Source organism: Xiphophorus maculatus, chromosome 20 (assembly GCF_002775205.1).
Source record: "Xiphophorus maculatus strain JP 163 A chromosome 20, X_maculatus-5.0-male, whole genome shotgun sequence".
Classification (NCBI taxonomy): domain Eukaryota; kingdom Metazoa; phylum Chordata; class Actinopteri; order Cyprinodontiformes; family Poeciliidae; genus Xiphophorus; species Xiphophorus maculatus.
The window spans coordinates 11404778-11427674 of NC_036462.1; the positions used below are offsets into that span (position 1 = coordinate 11404778).

Below are 22897 nucleotides of genomic sequence, written 5' to 3' on the forward strand. Positions count from 1 at the left end.
AGTAGTGCAAATAATATTCAAGTAAAAAAAAGCTAATCATATGACGTGACAATATACAAGGAGGAGGGTTGCTTCTGGGGTGTGGAGGATTCATTGGGGATTAGTGACAATGGCTATATAGTCAGATTTATGCATGAGTTTGGTTTAATGGTATCAACACAGGCTGTCGGAATGGCTTCCCATACCATTTCAGCACTCTGGGAGAGATGGTTCAATTACTGCAAAGGGAGCAGGAGGAGTGAACCACGTGTGAGACACTAGACTGACAGCTATTTAAGAGGCAGCCTCGTAAAAGAGATTTGTGCCTATCTCAGCTGGTGCGATACTGGTACAGGCTTCAATGGAGGGGTCTAACTACTGCAACAGTGAGCCGCTCTCTTGCCTCGACCCACCTTAATCTGCAGGACTGAGTGCTCCCTGCCCGCATTATGGATCATTTAGTAAAGCCATAAAAGCTGAGATGTTTTCACATGAAAAGTTATTCCTTTACTACTTCAAATCTGATTCATTTCTCTCTCATCCACATAAATGCCCCAGGAAAGGGATGGCAGAGGGAGTAAGGCAGAGAAAGATGGGTGAGAGTGAATGAGGTTTAAGGAAAAGAAAAATCTGTGATGTCATAACAGCCAGTGGCCTGCTTACATTGATCCTCTTTCAGTTCTCAACAAGGATTTAGGGATATTTTTCATCTCTGCTGAATGATATTGTAAATCTAATCTTTGTTTGCTTCTGAACCTGTGTCTTTTAATAGATCAGATCATGGCTTGTCTTGCAAAACAGTGTTCTGAGCCAGTGTGGCACACCAGCTTTAATTTGTTGCATTTTGTTATTTTGGGTGTTTCTGTGTGGGATTAAATAATAAAAAAGTATTATCCATGAACACAAAATCAAAAACACAAAAGCCAGCATATAACTTTTTCCATTTATAACTTCTCAACCCACTCTGCATGTGTGTTTTGTTGAAAAGTCCAGTATACTGTTTGGAAAAGATTGCCGGTGCTTCTGTGCTATATCACAGTTCTATAAAAATGTTTCAATCTTGTGTATCACAATTGCAGATCTATTATGCTGCTGCTTTTTCTTTAAGGTTGGACAATTTTACATACTGAATCCCATATTACCACTTTGTTGCTTATCCTCTTCCCTAAAGATGTAAAAGCATGACCTTGCCTGCTGAGATCAGCCAAAATCAATCATGTCAGGCAGTGCGGTTGAGTGCATATTTGTGCATGTTGCTAGTCATATACATAAAGGTAGCTGGGAGGATATATTGATTGTAACTTTCCTGCATTGCTGCAGTCCTTTCTCTTGTGGTAACAGTGTTTGGAAATACCTCCTCTGTTGTTAGTATGACAAGGGTTTATTATTGTAATATTCGTTCTGTGGAACCAATCAAAGCCAAAGAAGCAAGAGCAGTGATTATTACATAAACTCTCCTTTGGAATCTCTGCATTACATGAAGAGGGATTGGGGCATCTCTTATGGTAATTATACAATGGTGTAGGATAAAGGTCAGGAGATCAAGAGAATACAAAGTAAAGCAAAGACTTAGTTGGTCTGTCTTGTATTTTGTAATCTGAGTCTTAAACGCTGAGTGCTTACAAAAACAATTTTTGAGTGTGGAGTCATATTTAAAAGGAATTATTGTCAATTGCAAATGTGGTCTATAAATTATGAGGGATCTCAGGTATATTGCCTTGCATCAATTTCTTGATTAATCATGAAGTATTCATATATCAAAATATAAGTTGGGCAAATACATTTTGTGTGCATGTACGAATCCAAGCACAGTTTCTTTAAACATCCCCAATAAATACGGAATTATGATTTGAATGTGTGATTAGACATGTTGTGTGCAGTTACAGAAACTCTTTAACATAGTTTGATAAATGAGCTTAAGGATATAAAATGTTGAGTAACGTTTGAAACAATAGTGATTTTCAGTAATTCATAGCAATTATCACAAAAAGTGGAGAACTGTTAATTTATCTTCTTTGGACAATTTGACTTGTCAGTCAGTGTGACCTGAAGTTTAAGGCCAAGGCACAGATGTTATGTATAGCTCTGCCACTCAACGGGTCTGAAGTAATTTATGATGGAACCCGCATCAATCACAGAATTATCCTGTGGATTTCTTTTTACACCATGAGCTGTTCACTTAGTTACATTCTTATCCAACCCCAATGGAGAAAGAAAAAAAAAAAAAACCGACGTCTCAGAGACTAAATGGTTTCATACCCGAGAAAATGTGCTATAGTACTTTATCAGTCAGCTCACATAAAAAAAAGAAAAAAAACTGATTGATGGATGTCTTAGTATGCAAGTTGTAACACAGTGTAATAGTGATTTTAAATTGGAAAAGGCCTGTCTTTATTACTTCAATATTAGCAGGCCGTGAGGAGCATATAAGCTATTGCTTTAGGGTGCCACTGCCAATAATGTATCTGCACTATATGTGCCAGAACTAAAAACTCAATTATTTCACTGCCTAATGCAACTTTTGTAATGATCAGACCCATGGCAAACAGTTTACTTTACCCACTGTTTTTTTATTTTTTTATTTTATAATTTTATTTTAAAGCCTAGCTCAAAGCTGCATGAATATTTAAGTCTTACTAAAGATGGCAAACAAAAGGAGAAAAAAGGTAGATCAAATTTAATATTAATGAGAAAGCCTTGAGAAGCACAAACCTTAGTTCAACATCTCATTAAGTATGAACTACTCTGCATTTGCATCTAAGGATCATAACAAAGATAAAGAAATGCACAAAAATCTTCTCGCTATGTTTAAAATATGTCATTCATTTAAAACAAAAAAAATGGACAAATAAAATTTTGTTCAGGAGTCTCTCTATCAATTAAACTCACTGTGGTGATAAAAAAAAAAAAACACCATTATCTTTGTATTTCTGCGTTTTTAAGCAGAAGTCTCAATTTTTGGGTCAAAACTGAAACATGGGACCGTTCATGTTTTTTTTTCCACCTTTCCAAAAAGAACTGAGTATAGTTTGTCTATCTCAAGAAAGTAAATCAAGAGATCGATGCTGCCATGCTGTTCCTTTCATAATATGTTACATGTTTTCTTTGGAAAAAATAGATTATATTGTTCAACCCTACTCCTTAGTTCAGACAAAAAGAGAGTACAGGAAACTATGCCTACATGCAGAACTCAACCAGTACGAACTAAGAATTCCTGCATTACTTCCATGTTCTTTGTAGTCTTCCTGACCAGTGTGAATCTTGTCTTTATCAGTCCTTAGTTGTGGTAAGGTTTGTTTTCATATTCTTTTAAAATACGAATCACTGCCTTCACTGTGATATGATATTGGCTGTGAAATTTTAATACCCTTTTCTTTACTGATACCTGTGTACACTTTGATCCTCATGAGCCCCTTTGATCCATAGTCTTAGCATGATGCTCAGGAGGAGAGCGGCAAATGTCACTGTCAGACAGCGAGGAAGTGGGAGTTGTCCCAAGAGACCATCATTTCCCAAAACCACACAAAAAGCTAAAATTGTCTAGAATGTCCCATTTATGCTGCTGAACTTTTTTTTTAAAGAATAATCAAATTGCCTATAGTTCATGACAGCTGATACTGAAACTTGATTTCAGTTGATTTTCACAGATGACAAATTCAACATGGAAAAATGTCAAACATTTTTATCTTAGATAAACCTGGTATTTTAAAAAGGAATGTTTTGACTTTCTATATCCACTGTATGTAATTTTTTTTAGAATGCCAGAGCAAAAAACTTGCAGATGGGGCGTGCTGTGGTGGCGTAGGGGTTAGCGCGACCCGTATTTGGAGGCCTTGAGTCAGTGGTCCCCAAACTACGGCCCACGGGCCAGATGCGGCCCGCCTCCACATTTGGTCCGGCCCCCTGAACAATACCAGAGTATTTTCATATATGTGCATTTTTATTTGATAAGTTGGACTTTTGCAATAAAATAAATGTTCCTTAGTAATGAACTTTATTTATTATTAACTACTAGTTAGTAACTGTTTTATACATGCATATAATTGACCCTAACCCTTTTTTTTTATGTGGAGAACCCAGTGTTATTTGGTTATTATTTATTTCATAAATAGTGTTATTTCCTGACTTTTGTTCTCTGAAGAATCCAGAAAAGGTTATTTGATTGTGCTTTCTGAAAAACAATACATTTTTATGTTTAGCACTCTTACAATCGTCACACTTTTTCTGTTACAAACTGACCCCGGCCCCCCATCAGAGAAGGGACAAGTTATGTGGCCCTCACAGGAGAAAGTTTGGGGACCCCTGCCTTGAGTCCTCGACGCGGCCGTCGCGGGTTCGACTCCCGGACCCGATGACATTTGCCGCATGTCTTCCCCCCTCTCCTTCCCTGTTTCCTGTCAGCCTACTATCACATAAGGGACACTAGAGCCTACAAATGATTTTTGGAATCAAATTGACATTTAGCAGCTGTTTCAATTTAGTTTCACTGAAGTAAATCCTAGCAATTTTCCATAAAATATATTTTACACATATGTTTTAAGGTATCATGATGTTAAGTGCAGCAGTTTTGAATCTTTCTGCATAAAGATGGCAAAGATACAGTAAGTTATATTTATATCAACTGTATATTGTTCACACTAAACATAAATCCTTCTAACACTAAAAGTTATGGAACTTTTTAATTTTGCATCTTCTCCTAGTATGTGGCATTAAGTAGCCTTCTTAATGCAGTTGGGTCCAAAGGGATGGCTGAGGGCTTTTTGCCAAAGATAGATTGGATCTTATTCATAATAGAAGAATGGGTGTTTAAATGGACAGACATGTACTCTTACCATTATCTCATAAATGAAAATGAGGCAACATTAACTTTTAACATTGTGGATGATTTGCATTAATGATGGATCCATTATTTGAAATTAAATAAGAATTGAACAGACATAGAAATAAAACCATTAAGTTGTAAGTAAGCAACCATTATTCAAAATATTCAGCAATGGATATATTTTGATATTGTAATATGATTCAACTGTGAATCATATCGGGATTCCCCCGGAAGAGCTAGAAGAAGTGGCCGGGGAGAGGGAAGTCTGGGCCTCCCTTCTGAAGCTGAAGCCGCAACCCGACCTCGGATAAGCGGAAGAAGATGGATGGATGGATGGATTCAACTGTGATCTTTAAATATATAACACAAATGTAAATGTAACAAAGTGGTAAAATGTTGGGTCAAAAGCACTATTAGGGGTAACTTTAGATCACATATTTGACACAACAGTAGATTATTTAAATTAAAGAAAGATCTCTGATACTCCTCCCATTTCTTGGTCCTTCATTCAGGCAGTGGTTACAATAATCCACTGAAGAATTGAACTCTGCTTTTAAGCTCATACTTTGTTGGATTCCACTAATTAATTGTAAGCACTCATTTATCCTGCAGCAGTAATCAGCATAATTTTTTTTCTGGTTGTTGAATTGATGAATAGCAAAAATATAAAAAATTTAATACTTCAGAATAAATCCCACTGGATCTTAGTTTCTTGTTGAGAAATAAAAACATATCAAACTGAGAAATGTTATTTCTTGCAAATAACAAATCTTACTGTAAATCACCAAATCACCTTCATCTACATATTACACTGTTTGCAACTGTCATTAAACATTTAAAAATATGTTAATAAGTTAAATAAAAATGAACCAAACCAAAAAAAAATTCTTAGCAACCCCTATCTTTTTGTTTTTGAGAATATTCTAGTTTTTCTTAGGTCAATGAAGGCATTCCCCTAACTCACCAAAACAACCAAAATGCTAACCTCCTAATGTGACTTTGCTGAGCTAATAATGAGGGGTTAAGGGTGAAAGGAAACTGGTCAAAGTCTGTATTGCAGATTTAAGTTTTAACCAGGGAATCTCATCTCATGTGGATAACATTGCTGCACATTACTTACTCTATCCTGGTAACGCAGAGTGAAAACATAATGCACACAATTGTTATTTATGTAAAAATGCTGAACAGGCAGATAGTCATAGAGACAGGAAGCCTGTGAGAAAAAGGGACAAGCAGAATCGAGGGCTTTGACGCCATGACTAAGAATGGCATAGGAAGACATGACAGGAGTGATAAGTAAAGATGAATATGCCCTAGGCAGCTGACTGCTGATTACTTTCCTACTATTACAGCCTTGTGTGTTTCAAGACAATTTGCCTATACAGTTGGCAGTAAAACAGCATAGTGTGCAAATCCCTGGTGTGGCTAATGCTTGCAACCTGCTTCAAATCACAGCATAAAATGCAACCCTGCTTCACATCACAGGAGCTGTGTTCAAAATTACATTATAAAAAACTGCTGATTCCAACGGGGTTTCAAGCATATCCTGGGTTCATGCAAGAAAAGAACAAAGTCATAAATACACAACATGTTACTAAGCTTTTACACCCACCTCATTTCACAAAGTCAAAAATTATCTCCAAACGCACAAAACAAACTACAAAAACACTGACAACTGGAATAAATTATAAAGAAACTGTGGATGATGCTAAGACATTCGCTAACTGTAAGTAAGTTTATTAATAAATCACAATAAAACCATTACACCTTAAGAATGCACATTTTTCTTTATGAAGGCAAAACCATGTTCACAGTTTACCGTTATGTCAACGTGAAAATATTTTTTCTTCACTGTTTTCAAAAGAAATATTAACCCACTTTGTTTTTGGAAAACAGAATAACATTACAGACTGAATATCATCAAACTGGTCTAAACTGCTGTTTTGGGGTCTTTTATTTTAAAAGACTACATAGTTTTTCAACAATGTTACCTGAATCAGTATAGAAATCAGAAGGATTGCACTCATATTCATCAACGTTACCAATCCTTACTGCAGGCACAGCAACACTGCTCAAGGGTTTTGAATTGTCTTTTGTGAGGAAAAGTATCACTATTTCACAATTGCCAGTATGGCAAAATGCCATACTGGTCCTCCTAAATACAACATTAGGTAGTCAGTCAGAGTCTCCTTTTCAACACCACAGACTTCCCCAAGCTGGGAAGTGTCATCCCTCAATAGTGGACCATCTGGTCCCCCTTTTTATGCATTTGGTCCACCAGATGACTTGCCTCTCCACAAGGCAAATCATCACTAAGAGAAGTGGTAGTAAAACTTGTCTAGCCAGGAATTTGTTCTTTTTCTTGTTCACTTCTTTTATTGTCTTTGTCCTTGTGACTTTATTGTAGACATGTCAAAAAAGAAAAAAAAAAGCATCACTGGCTTTACTGATGTTCAGTAATGCAGAACTGAAGCAAAGAGGGGCAGGGCAGAAGAATGCTTGACTAAGCACTTAATGTTATCTCATTAGTTGAATACAGCACAATCATGTTTAAAACATGAACTGCACACCTATTTAGTGCGTAATTTGACTGAAGCGAGACAGGGTCAAACAAAGGTGGTAGGGTCATGGCAATTAAAAGTGCATTAACTGCTATTAACTAAGCAAAGCCTCTGTTAGTCCATGTTTCTTTTTTGCAACAGGCCTGCTTTTGTCTGCTGAAAGTGGACTGCATAGTTTCCAGAACTATGCCCTTCTTGCTTCCTTTTATTTTTATTTCACCTATTTTTCTTACCTTTTACTTGGCCTATCTTATTGCCTCTCTCTCTCTCAGTCATACTCACTCTTCCACCCCATTCAGTTTTACAGCACACCGTAGGCAGAAAATGCCCATGGTTTGGATCATGCTGAGGAAGCAAGAATTAATTCCAATCAGGCTTGAATAGGGTAAGACTCATTCCATTTTGCAGCACTCCTGTAGTCATTCAAACAAAAAAGTGCCCCCTGTTTACCAAACCTCTACTGCATGTGAATAAACACAGACACACACACCCCCACACACGTCGTGTCAAGCACAACATGCTGATCACACATGGTTTTGTGATATCGCTTGGCAGCCAAATAGATTTTTGTTTATTAAACATCAGCTGTTTTTGACATTAATGCCATGCTAATGAAGCCTCATACACACTACTTTCACCTTTCCTTTCCATTCCACTGATAATTTTAGGCAGCCATGGGGTTCTGCTAATAAGGTTGCTAACAATAAAAACACGTTTGTCAGGATTAGCAGTATTGCGTCACTGTTAAAAGCTTTAGCAGTGGGATTTACTGTCACAATCATTTGCTTTTCTCCGGCACCTCTCTTGTACTTTATGTACCTCCCCCAAACCCTATTGCTCAACATCATTTTCCTAAAAAACATTTCTTTTGTCAGAACAAACCCCAAATCTCATCAGGTTTTTCGTCTTTGCTTCTTTTACTTACCAGCTCTGTTACACTAATTTTCAGTTTCATTCTTGCCAACAGATTGAAGCTGTATATCACTTTGCACAGTTTACTTAAATTCAATTTTACTTTCTAACATGTCCTCTGCTTTGATGTTCAATTATACTGTAGGAGGAACTGTGTCATCTAGAGACCTTTCAGGCTTTCTTTGATCAAAGGAAGTAGCATTACAGTATACACACCTCTAATGCAGAGTTTAAATAGAAGTTATATAACCAAACTCTATACACCACAGACAGCTTGAAGCCATTCCGTGTTCAAAGACTCAAATATCTTATTCAGAGGACACTTACCTAACTGCGCAGCAAAACGTGTAGCTTACCTGTAGGTGACAGTTCTGCCACACTGCCGATGTAGGGGCCTTCCAAGAATTGGGGCTCACTGTCATTGATGTCCTGGACCTTGATGACAAACTCAGACTCCGGTTCTAGAGGGGCATTGGTGAGAAGGTCTCGGGCCTGAGCTCGAAGCGTGTAAAAAGCCTTCTCCTCTCGGTCCAGTCTCTCTGTAGCATGTATGTCCCCTGTAAGCTCGTCGATGATGAAGATGGACCCTGCCCCCTCTCCTGAAATGGTGTACTTGATATTGCCCTCACCTTCATCTGAGTCTGTATGGATCTGAAATTGGATACAGATGTAATGAAATGCAAATTAAGGCTTAAAACAGGAGAAACCCTACAGAGTTTGTTTTACTGCAACACCACAATGTCAAATAAGTTGAGTTATTTACTTATTTAAATAAATAACCAGAAATAGGACAGCATAAAAACAAAAACACCACATCAGATAGAGCAGACTCAATGGTTCTGTTTGCTGTTACAAAGTTTATTGATGTTTGCAAGTGTTTTTATATTATATACATACAGTATATATACAGTATATACTGTATATATACAGTTGGATTGTGTTTACTGCTAACCAACACATTTACTCATGATCTGATCGTAATTCATTTACCCATTAATTAATTTGTCCTTTTCTGTATTTTATTTCATGTACACATATTGTTATTTCACACCATCTTGCTTCTGTCTAAGCATATATGTAACCCGTTATTTACTGCTTTATATGAGTTTGCTTTTTTCTGTTGTTAAGTACTGTCTCATTTACAACTTAACTATAATCTTATTTCCTGAATATTTGTTACATCATATTTTAATCTATTGTAATTCTGATTCCTGTTGGAACCTGTGGCCAGAATGTGACCCCTGAACAACAACAAAATAAGAACTCTGACTAACCTCCAGTTGATATTTATAGCAATCAAATAACTCCCATTCCTTACAGTAACCTCTAAGTTGATGACATCATTACTTTGATTTATTAGTTGTCAATGCTGGTACAAAATGTCTACATGGTACTTATGAATTGATTTATCACTGATAAGGAAAATGGAAACATGAAATAGCAAACTGACAAGCACCCACATATTAGATCACTAAGGCAGTGATAGTAAAAATGTAGGGTGTACATGGATTGATGAAGATCTCTGGAATAAAGAGCTAGGTGAATTTATTTCGTTGAACTGCGGCATATTTAAGTCATGCAGTCTCGCTGTAGAGCACATTTTAATCTGAAGGTATCTAACATACCCTGTCAACTGTTTGATTTAAGACATCTATGTAACAGTCAAATGCTGTTTGATTATAAGATGGTGTGTGCTCTATGAATCTCTCTTATGCTCTTGTGGTGAAAAGTAGTGCTAAAACATGTCATATAAGCCAAATTATATCCCAGTACAGCTAAAAAATATATATCATGAAAAAGTACATTTTTTCCACTCATTTCATTAAACTAAGCTCATATAATAGATTCATCAAACATAAAGTTACATATTTCAAGCATTTATTTTTAATGAGTATGACTTTGACATAATGAAAATTCAAAATTCAGTATCTCAGAAAATTTCAATAATGTGAGTAAATCATATAAACAATAAGTCTAGGGAAAAGCATGATAGGAAACTCTGCATTAACATACAGTTTAGCTATAAATAACCTTGAGAAGATGGTCAAGGTGATCCATTCAAAAATCTGCATAAGTTCATAAGGAGTGAACCAAGGCTGGAGAAAGAGCATCAAGAACAACTGTGCACCAACGAACTCATGCATATAAATCAAGTGAGATAAAAGATGGAAATATATGAAAAATGTAATAAGAATACAAAGCTCTAATTTAATTATCTGTGTGGTATTGACAGTTAATACATAAAATGGTCAACTTAAATTTTGGTACAGCTACTGCAAGGTTTGGTCAACTTTATATTTCCAACTGGATCTGTTTTTAAAATGTGCTAAACTCTTCCATATATTAACATCGTATTTGTACAGATAAATCAGCAAGAATTGAGATTAAAGTTTATTTTTCCTTTGAGGAATAGTTGCTGTAAAGTTTACATTTACAACTGCTAAAATATTTTTGCAAGGAGCTTTTTTGATTAGCTTGTGGCCTGTCTGGTTGCAAACACCAGGCAGACTGTTAGATTGTTTGTCAAACAAATTACATTTAGTCATCAAATGAGGCTAAAGGAAATTAGAATGCAGTAGGTCTTTCATCAATTCCCTTATCTTTTTCTCTAAATGGAACTGTATATTTAGGTCTGTTTCCCCTTCTTTTTACAAACTGTCATCATAGTACCTGATGAAGACTCTATTTTAATTCAAATTTACACCTCTCTTATACAATACACCCTTCACAGGATGTGACTCTCATATTAGGAAATCAAAGTCTGTTCAAAGATTGTAAAAGGAAGAGACAGAGGTGCTAGGGCTGAAAAGTCAACCTAACTGACTTCCAATAAATCAGAGTTGTTCCTCCTTGTGATTTCAAGACATTCCAATAGTGGTAAGAGGAGCATCAGTCCCTCATCCCAACATCCCCTTTGGCTCTTTAGTGGGCACTTTGGACATGCTTTTTTCTCACTCTCATTCACCTTCTATCTGTAATCATAATTCAAAGCTGTCTTTGCAATGTAACTATAGTTCAATCCGCTGAGGAAACCTTGGGAGAAGGGAAATTGCCCTGTCCTCCTGGTTAATATTTTATAAAAACTTAATTAAACACAGACCTCTAATACCCTTGCAGGGATTTTCATTTAGTATTTGTCGTAAAACTGCAAAAATAACGCATGCCTATACCCTGATATTGCCTCCCTCATCCATTTTCTCCCACATTCTTTTGTCTGTCTGTTTTTGCCCTCTCTCACCATTGTGAATCATCTGGAAGAAAAATACAAGAACAGTCAGGGAAAAATATACTGCTGGGTACTTTGAGGTATCAATATTTCAGTTAGGATAATAAAAAAGTTTCATTGGTCCAGACTCAGAAATATCCAATAAAAGTGAGCTTACTCCTTCATCGCAGGGTTTCTTTTTCTTCCAGACACTCACTCTTACTCAGCCTTTGTTTTTCTAAATTAGATTGTGTGGAAATGTGTGTGCATTTGGGATATGTTCTCATTAAATGTTGATCCACTTGCACAAGTACTAGAACACTAGAACTATGGAAACATCATTCTACCTACACATACATATGTGCTCCAAGTCACACATACACACGACCTACTGTGCTTGCTCATTCACAAACCCCCCCACACAAGTAAAAACATTGTGGGTTTTCCTTTCTCCTGGATTAATTTCCACCCTCAGGCTTTCTATACCCGTCTTTCTGTCAGTGTATCCTCCTTGGTGTGATTCAAGCTGGTAGACTGAAAAAAAAACTAAGTTAACTTAGCTAAAGTGTACTTTGAGTACCAAAGGTCAGAATGAGAGTGCAAGTCCCTTGCACTGCAAAAACATAACCTGGGGTGCAAATATGACATAAATAATTAAACAGAAAAATATATATATATATCAACCTTTCCTTATGCCTATCAAAGCACAAGTGTAAACTTATGTTTATTTCCAATACTTTACATAAAGTTAAAATGTTTTTCCCTCACTAACCATCAATAAATCAAATGACATATTTTGTGTTTTAGCTTCAGATTAACCTGGCCATTTCCTTCTTAAGCAATTTTGCTTCAAATGTCAAATATATTCAACATTTGAAGGTAAAAAGGGTGCCTAGTAAACTCTTCACTGATTCTACAAAATGCTTTAACCCACATTCATGTAGTGCAGGTTGAATAGAACACAGAGAGAAGTGTGATTATACTGCTTGAATCCTTGAAAGAAGCACTTAAGCTTTGTTTTCCAACAGAGTCGGTTTAGGATGCTGTTGTATTCTGATTCACTCACTTCAGCAACACAGACCTCCCACCCTAACTTGATCTAACCGTTTCTTCCATCTTATTAGGATCCCACATTTCCACTCAAACACTGTGACTAACAAGAGACACTCTTTCTTCCTCTCTAGCCTGCCTGTCTTCAGCAAATGTGTGTAGGGCCACCGGACTTATCTGAAACAAAGGGCTACAGGTCCAGATTAAGTCGGCGCTTGAGTGTCCTGCACAGAATAGATTTGTGTGATTCTACAAAATTGCACCAACCATAGTGAAAAGAATACTCCCAAGGTGGGAAGGCTACTCTATCTTGTTACAATACCAATGTAATCCACCTAATTCGTCTTTCCTCAGTGAATTTAAAGCATATGCTTGGAGATACTGGAGTCGCCACAAATAAATGAGCAGATGGTGAGCTCTTTATAAGACCCATTGTCGTTGGTGTTAAACTTGCAATAACGTTTAGGATTTAGTGAACACAGTCATTTGAAGCCAATAGGTACCATTGTAGTGATTGTGTCATTTTGTTTCTCCAAAATGTTTAACATTACATCCCCTGCTGTCACCTGCAACACTCCAGAAAATTACAGGTATCAACCTTCATAGCCACCGAACAAAAAGATCAGTTTGCAAAACTGAATGGTTGTGTATCTTAGAGCATTGTCCATCACACCAAATCACTGCAGTGGGCCTTAGCTCACAATTTACAACATAAACAACAAGCATCCTGGAGTCCAGCTGTCATCTGCAGATGTATAGTTATTTGGGGACATATAAGCTTCTGAGCGGTAGGAAATGCTAAACTAATTTCTGGCATAATGTTGGATGAGGTGCTTTTACAACCTTTTTTAATTAGAGCTGAGTAAAAAATAACCAACAAACTATTAAAAAGAGATAAAGGGATGCAGATATCAGGAGGCCACTTGGAACAGTCAAAATTAGAAAATGGTAAATAGGGCTGTTTACAGGAATCTACACAGACTCATTTAAAGTTTTTTGACCTGTCACTAAAATATAAATGTAATAAAACTTCCCAGTGGGAAATCCACTGAGATAACAGTATGAAAATCAGTGTGTCAAAAAAAGACTGAGCAGAATAAGAGGGCTGCCTCACAGCTGGGGTTCACTTTTTATCACTCCAGAGCTTATTATGCAAATAAGAAAGTTGCACTAGTATCTAAAGATACTGGTCAACACTTAACATGCACTACTGAACCTGCTATTCAAAGAGTAGTGTAAGTTAAGTGTCAGCTTTGTCCCAACAAATGTTGTCCTGGAAGCCCTTTTTGCTGTCAGTTTTTGCTCTCTAAAAAAATTATGTAACTTCAACTTATTAATATCATTTGATTCTTTATTCTGTTCTGCACTAATCAGTCCAATTTTGCACAACTGCACTGTGGCACACTTGCTGTACATATATTTACATATACATACTGTATCTGCATTTTTTGAATCTTTGCAAGGACTGCTCTAAGTTGCTTTTTATATTGACAGCATGTTATATTTTATTTTTATTTTGTCTACAATTGCTACTCAGTGGTGGTTGTTGCGTGTCTTGTCTCTATGCTGCTGTAACTGCGAAATAATTTCCCTGCTGGGATGAATAAAGTAATTCTATTCTATTCTATTCTATTTATACTGATACAATAAATATTTTTTGAGGGGGTCAAAAATTATGACCCCCAGTTAAGTTTATTGGCAGTGTTAAAATAAATTAAACCATGTGTAACCAACCAAGCAATCATGTGAAAGGCTCTAAGTCACTCAGGGGTGACCAAGGTTGTTGATAGCCTAACATGATCACTTTTGGGTCATAAAAACTGAGACTGAAAATGCTGAGGATTTCTAGTCTCAGCATTTTTTTTTTGCTTGCAGAAGTTGATGCTTTTTTGTTAGGACAAAAACATTAGATTACAATAAAATTCTACTGCCAAATCGAGTAAAGTAGACTAGCAATGCATTTGTGGAGCTGGGGTTTACATTTGCAAAGGGAAGGTACTGAATCTTTAGTTTATTGAGGGTTTTAAATTGGGAGCAAATTGGCTGTCTTATATTTAAGTCTGTGTAATCAGTAGCAGGTCTGCCACATTTCACCGCAGCTTGTCAAGCTCTCTGATCTTAACAGCTTTAAAGTGTTAACAAGGTGACTGTATCAGAGATGGGCCTAGTAGAAGACAGCTATGAAAAGGAAAAGTACATACAACATGAGACAGAGACAAAGCTCAAGATGAGAGTAGTGAATAAATGACTGCCACAGCGGTGGGAAGGAAAGAAAATGAAGACAGTTGAAAAAATGTAAATGAATTGCTGGAAGACTAGGGAAACTGAAAATCATAGGGAAACTGAAAAAAGTAGGTCTAGAGATGGAAACCAGGGACATGACAAAGCAACACTGTGTTTGAAATGAGTGAAACAAATAGGTAATGTTTTTTTCCTTTCAAACCAATAAAATAATCCTCAGTTGTTTCTCAGGTTATCCATTTTTGAAGTTGTTTTCAAGTGCATTTAGGTTTATTGGTCTCTCTCTAAATTTTCCTTAGGGATGAGTGTGTTTGTGTGTTCCTTGTGTCTCTGTGTTACTCTGATGGACTCAAGCTCAAAGTTGATTCAGTCCAGTCCACAATCTGATTTAAAAATATTGTCAAGTGGGTACATACGTAAGCAAAGCTTTATTTCCATAGTACCATTCAAGATAAAGAAGTGCTTTACAATAAATTAATTGAAGCCTAAAAGACAACAATGCATAAAAAACAAGAACAAATAAGAAGTTGTTTTAAAAATATGTTTTTGCTTACTTTTAAAATAACCCCTAAAGTCCACTCTGATCTCATGCACAGAAAATGAGAGTTTCAGAGTCTGGGCTCACTAGAAATGATCTTTCTTCTTCTGTTTTCAACTTGGAATGGAGCACCATCAGCAAGCCCTGATCACATGACCTCAGGGATCTGCCAGGGACAAATAGGTGCAGAAATCCTCTGAAATAAACTAGCACCTGTCAGTGAAGAGCTCCCCAAATCAGTAAAAAAGAAAAAAGAAATCTTGAAGTGCCATCTGAAATAAACCAAAAGCTGAGTTACATCAAGATTGGAGTCACGTGTGAAAACAATGAGGATTTTGTTAGAAGCCTTATGAAGAAAACATGTGAATACTCTATTGCAGTGATGTAAACATAATCAAAATTATGTATTTCCAGTTCAGAATGTGACACATAGTTTGGAAATAACAGAAACAAGAAAACCAGATATTTGACATGTGAATCCAAAGTTAAAAACAAGTGGATGATTATTATTCCAATTTGAGTCATATTATATTAAATTTTTAATTTTTAATATGAGGGCCTCCCACCTGAACTGATCATATGTATATTCAGTGATGTGCACAAAGAAGTAATGCCTTACTTTAATCCAATTACATTTTTTAAAGTAATGAGTGAAGAAAGGGATTATTATTGCAAAAAAGTAATTAAATTCCTCTTACCTTGTGAGCATCTCATGACAATCACACAATATAGGCGTACAACTTCAGTGGTAACAGACAGGAGTTTAGATCAACAACAGATAACATGGAGTGTGGGAGAATGCAGCAGGACTATGCAGCATTTAATGCTTGGAAGTACTGAAATTTGTGTGACTCAGAGACAAAAACATTAGTGTCCATTGTATGTTTGTGTGGGAAGAAAACGTATCTTCAACAAAAAACTCCACTTCAAATCTGATCAAGCGCCTAGCAAGCCTCAGAAACCCCCAGGTCCACCAACTGACTTGACTGATGCGGCTACCATATCTAATTCCACTGGGCTAACCTCCGACAGCCCCTCTCCTGCTAAACAGGTGAAAATAGATTTTTGAGATTCATCATTACTCCTCACTATGCTTCATCAATTAATAAAATATGCATGTTAATAATTCAGAGGACAGTAAGGAGAGATTGATTTAAATTATTTATCTTATCACTTATTTTTAAATCTATTCTTACAAAGGAGTCCAAACACAAACATAATTGTATTTTATATGGTGGAATTTGTTGAAATATAGTTTGACAGAAGAGAGACTTGGTTTTCTTGAATTATAACATGATGCAAAAAGATTAAACATAAGATCTTACATAACAACCAACCCCTTAAACCCCCTTTAAATAGTTGAAAATGGACTCAATTCTCTCTTTTTACGACATAATTAGTTGCCTAGGCCAACCTGATACACCAGAATCTATTTAGGTGACTTAAGCATTTTTGTTGTTTTTACATTCTTTGTAAAATGACCTTGAATGCTATGAAAGGTGCTTCTGATTGAAATTTTATATAATTATTATTCTAAAACATTATACAATACCAATTAAATGTTGAACACTTAAGAGTCTCATTTTTCTCTTTTCACATACTCTTTATTTTTATTACATGTGGCTGTGAGAAATTTAAGACACTCTGTCATTTTATACACCAGCAAAAATAGGACTGTAGCCAAAATCAGAGCCATAAAAGTTATACTCCATAAATCAGGCTTTTATTATTCAGAAATAAGTAGAATTTTCAGTCAGTATAAGATATGATTCCATCTGTTTCAGCAGGCTCAGATATTGAAAATGGAACACAAAGGAAACTTGAACATTGATTGCAGAGGCTGTCTTAGTCTGTTCCTGCTTAGACAAAATAAGGAAATCCATGCCAGATACATGCATCAACATCAGAGTGCTGGAAGGATATAAAGGCCTTTTGAAACTGTGTACAAAAAGCTTGAACTATGCTCCTTTTTGTTGCAGGAACATAAAAGAAAATATGGGTCTATCATATTCTGCCCATCTTGCACAGATACAGGCAAAGAATAGTTTAATCTTTCACAACGTTTATCAAAATAGAAGAAAAAGCCACAAGAGAAGTGGAATGGGTTGACTATTTAAGATTATCTATGGTCTCCAGCACCTCTATCTGCAAACAAATATATGTAACAGCTTTGTTCAACCTATTACATACATGAAAATTGTATTGTAACAACCACTTAGTTATTTTTATTTTTTTATTATTAAAAATGACAGTTAAAAACTGTCATACCTGATCAACTGTTTTTCATAGTTTAAATCATACTGCACTATTGATTCTTAAAAAGATTGCATTAGGATTCCGCAGTCTGATCCGAAATACAGTAGTGCAATTTTCTAAACAATTGTCATTTGGGTCTTTGATGTGACCCAACTATTGTGAGCAAAAGAGTCATTCATTCAGAGCAAGGCATGCTGATTTTGCATTTTGCAAGGCTAAACTTTGGCAATCACAACATATTTTTTGTGCATAGCAGGCAAAGCCATGTTTTCACTATGCAGAATATTTTGTTGACCAAATGAATTTGGATTTTCTTCTTACAATCTAGACATTTTTTACCCACATTTTCACATCAAGCGGAGAAATGCTGCTGCATCCTCTGGTCTGTCTGTGTCACGTGACCTGCTCTTTGTACTATGTTCAGTTTCCCCAGACAGCCCTCTGTGAGGGAAGAGAGGTGTGAATAATCCAGCTGTTTTCAAATTTTATGACATTCACTGATAAGAGCTAAATTTATGAAGCAGAGAAACAACTTTTTCCATTATTTTTGTCCACACTTGATTAACCGACAATGTCAAATTAATTTTTTTAGCAAATGTAAAACCAACCAAAGTTTACCAAAGAGCTGGAGCTGCATAATTTCAAACCTATAACTGGAAATTTCAAACCAGGAATTGGAACCACATTAAAATATGCTATGAACCCATCATCAACAAATTATATTAAAACAGAGAGCAAACATACTGGTGACTAAAAGCAATCAGTGTAAAAGCAGTGAGGAGGAGCAAAACATTGGATCTTTGAACATTGTGTCTATATCTGAACAGTCAGATAGCTTCACGAACTAGAGACAAAGCTCTGTCTGTTTTCGGTGACATGTTGTCAGAACCCTAGAGAAATGTTTTTTAACTTAGGTAACCTATGTCGGAGTGTTGCAAACTACTGGGACCATTTCCCTAGAAACATCCAGATCTGGCTTTGGTTGGACCTGTGCAGAGGTGTAAATCACCTACTTTATAACAACATTGATTTGTTTGGATGATCATACAATGTTTGCCAATATCACAAAGTATGATACTTAGTGATTTTACTTCAATGTAATTCACAAATTTGCAATCAACAAAATGTAACAACATATACCTCTCTAACACAATCACTTGAATTTATATCAACTCACAAGAAACAACTAAAATAGTATTTGACCATTTTCTTTTTAAGCTCTTACAGGCATGGAGCACTCAAAAAAACATGTCAAAATTACACAAATAAAGACATAGGTTAAACTTCATAATATGCATTAATATTAACATTTTCCATAAATGAAATTGGATAATTAATTATTAGATCAGTATGTCAATATAGATCAATGCCTTATTACACCCCTCCTATATAAACAAGAAATTGCTTAAATGGATTATGCAGGAGCAACATGAAGTAGTCCCAAAGATCTGAAAAATCAACACGTCACGTCAGAATCTAAGAAACAACAAAATCCAAAGTTATTTCTAAAGCATCAGTGAGTGCCATTATACATGAAAGGAGAAAACATAACAGGGCTGAGTCTTCTTAGGGGCGTCCGGTCTTTCCAAAATTACTCCAAGAGCACACAAATGACTCATCCAGGGGAACTAAGAAGAACAAAGAACATAATCTAAAGTTTTGCAGGCTTCCATGGCTTTAGCTCAACGGTGTCATCATGACTAAACAATGAGAAGGAAACTTGTCAAAAATTTTGTAAATATTGGAATGCTACAACAACAAAACCTGTGAAATAACAACAAAAGGGGAAGCTGTGCATCTTGCTACACCATGGGTAAAAATAACAGCATCCCAGAAAAATAGCATTTCTTCTAAAGTCGATATGGTATTGGTAATGTGATGAATGATTTGTAGCGTAGCTACTATCAAACAAGGGAGGCACTTTTTCATATAAGATGAAGTTGGTTTTACTTTTTTCCATTATTAAGTAAAATGATCAATTACACACACATATATATATATATATATATATATATATATATATAGTATTTACTTGGGTAATTTCAACCTCATAAAATGTGCTTGTTTATCTTAAACATTTAACAATGGCAATAAAGCAACAAAAAAAAAATTGAAATCTGAAAGATGCATCTTACAATTAGAATTGTTCAATAATATTCACTTTATTTAAGATTCAGACTAGTGCTAAGTATATGTAGATGCCCACACAAAGTGACTTGGCTTGGTAGAGGGGTCAGAAAATTCTTATTTGGGCATTCCTACCCTGAACACAAGTGGTCCTCTGAATTATGTTTATTATATTTGTCTAATGGTGTACAGAAATTCCAAAAAGACCTAAAAATAGAAACAAAATTACCCAAAGCGGCAAACAACTTAAATGATCAAATGTTGCATGACTAAAATTCACAAACTGAAACAAACTATTTATGGAAATATTTTTGGTGTAGTTCAACAAGTTATTTTTGCATCTTTAAGGCTTTTTGGTTCAGTCTTTAATCCAGTAGATCTTGAAAAGTGCACGTCATTGTGGGTATCTTTTTTTCCCTCCCAGTGTTATATTACCATGTAAAATCTATTGACTTTTTTTATTGCATCAACTACTGGTTAAAATAGATTTTGGCTGCACAATTCCATGGGAAAACATTGTGTGGTTAAAGAGAAATGCAGAAATACACAAAAACACACTGCTTAACATTATTAAATATTTAAATTGTGTTTAAAAAATCTGAGAGCCAGTGAATGCGTGTGTATGTCTGTCTATGAATGAGTGTGATTTGCACACGATCACCTTAACACTCATACAGACCATTAACAGTGAAGGCAGTGGCCACTGCTCCAGTTACATGAAGTGCGATAATAATCTTACTAATAAAATCAGCTCTATTCTCCTGCTGTGACAGTCCCATAAGATGCCATAAGCAGTTTTGCATCATTGCCTTCCTTGGCACACAAGTCTGTAGTGAATCACAAGTATGTGCATGAGGCTCAAGCCTTTCTGTCTCGCATCCGCAGTCTTTCCTCTTCCTACATTCTTCTGCTTATGTATCACTCACTTCTGTTCTGTCAGTGCTGCCTGTTGGCCATGTTGTTGGTCTAGCCAGCAGGAACACATCAGAGATCACAACAGCAGACAAGTAATGACCAAAGGATAATTATTTTTGTAACACCGTGCCCTGCATGCTGCAGCGAACATCCCCATTCATTTGTAAGAATGGAGAGATCAATATATGCAGATGTAATATTAGCTGGTCAACTGCCATGTCTAAATCATTAGGAACAAGGGGATCACATGATTGATGTGTGTGTGACTCATCGCTGAGTCTCATTCTGTCTACCCTAATGTTTCTTCTTTTCACATCACGTCCTGTATAAAGCAATTGAATCGCACACACTGTCCAGTCTCATCAGCTCATGAGATTCATTTGAGAAGCAGCAGATAAATTGGATGTGAATGGGGAGAAGGCAAAAAGAAGGCAAAATATCCCCAAATGTACAGTAGACATCAAACTAAACTGATTGAAAATAATTTAATCAATGATTTTACTTTCATTCCAAAAGTACCATTTAGTGATCACAAATATATTTGACATTTTGCTCAGGAAAAGCATATTCCTGGAATTGTCATAACTGTGGAAGACTAATTTATTAAGAAATACCTTCAGGAAAGGGTTACCCAGTAATTCTTTTTGTCAGCTCTCAGCACAATTATGAATGGACTTATAAAACTATGAGAATTACAAAAAAAAAAAAAAAAAAAAAAATATATATATATATATATATATATATATATATATATATATATATATATATATATATATATATATATATATATATATATATATAAGCTTAGAGGAAAATAACAAATGTAGAAGTAATAGAAAACATTGCTATAGTCAAATGACTGAAATGTGGTAGATTATAAACATGTGTTTTAAAAATGTAAAACTTGTTTTACTTATTGGAACTTAAGAGGAATTCAGCTTCTTGAAGCACCAGAACTCTTTTTGAGATAAAGGTACTTACTGCATTTTATATAGGAGGCCCTAATAGTTATACACTTCTTAAAAACCTAATATTAAAGTCATTTGAAAAAATGGTTTATTTTGTTCATCATGCTACAGTTTAGTTCAAAAGTGGTTCAAGATTTCTTTTATGATTTCATAAACAGGCCACTAGAGTGCGACCAATTTTGTTGGAAATGCGACTAGTGCACCCACACATTTGAGTAAAAATACAGGAAATGATTAAAGTCTACTCAGTCATTCTTTCTTTAATTTATCCATTTAATAATTTTATGATAATTTGTTTTTAGGTTACAATTTCAGCTCACTAAAGGAGTTAAAACTTTTTTTTTTTCTGAATTTTACCTGTCTTGTAAAATTCCACTTCAAATGAACTTAATGTTAACCAGACTGTAAATTAGTCACTTACAAGTCAATGTTGTCTTTATAAACAACGATAAATAAATAATAAACCTGTTGAATGGCAATGTTAGGTGTGATGTGGTTGAAAATTTGGGAACAACTAATTTTTTTGCTGGTGCACCTAAGTAATAAAATATAGGTGTGCTAGTGCAACAAGTCTAGAGCCCTGTTATGTCTTGTTACCATTTACTTTGGGAACACCTGACTTCAAATAGCTGTGGAGTAGTTTGAAACCTTGAAAAGCAAAATGTTCTTTGAAGAATGTGAAAAACAGATTAAGATGCAGTTTCATAACAGACTGCTCAAGCAGGTCATCTTTGAAAAGCTTTTCATGTGAGGTATGAGGAGTTAAACAAGAGCTAAACTTTTTAACAGCAAGGAGATCAGAGAACAAGACTTTTTTTTATGAAAAAATCCGAATAAAATGTGAACAATGCCTTAATTTCACAACAAGTAGGTCTGGTAAATGGATTTTTTTCCCTAGTTGAATTTAAACTTCTTGAACAAGGTGAGCTTTGTGATGAATGGGCAAACTGTTTATGGGGCAGCATGTCCTCTTCACCATTAGTGAGCCTAAAACAATGTGATTTATCAAAACACTTGAAGGGGAAGTTGTTGTCAAATAACTATTCCTATTTACTGGGATTGCTCACTATAGAGCAATTACGCACTTTAGATGTTAGATAAGCAAGAACTTGGAGAATCAAACTGACACCATAAGTAGTAAAAAACTTTTTGCTAAAGCACAGTGATAACAGTTGCCTCAGTATTGATCTAACAGTTTTCAAACTTTTACAAGAGACTAGTGAAAAAATACATTTGCAACAGCTTTCTAGTTGGTGAATTTATTTCCTTGTACCTACTGTAGATTGCATGCTCATCAGACTTAACTGCATCATCCAGAGTGCA

At 35.6% G+C, this 22897-nt stretch overlaps 1 protein-coding gene across 2 annotated transcripts in view; it reads right to left on the bottom strand.

Annotated features, from left to right (window-relative positions):
* cdh22 (cadherin 22) overlaps positions 1–22897 on the bottom strand; it is a 161409-nt gene that overhangs the window by 57792 nt on the left and 80720 nt on the right. For both annotated transcript variants that reach the window (XM_005805248.2, XM_023325751.1), the window contains one exon: positions 8631–8925. In XM_005805248.2, coding sequence (XP_005805305.1) covers positions 8631–8925 — 295 coding nt within the window. The remainder of the gene's footprint in view (positions 1–8630; positions 8926–22897) is intronic.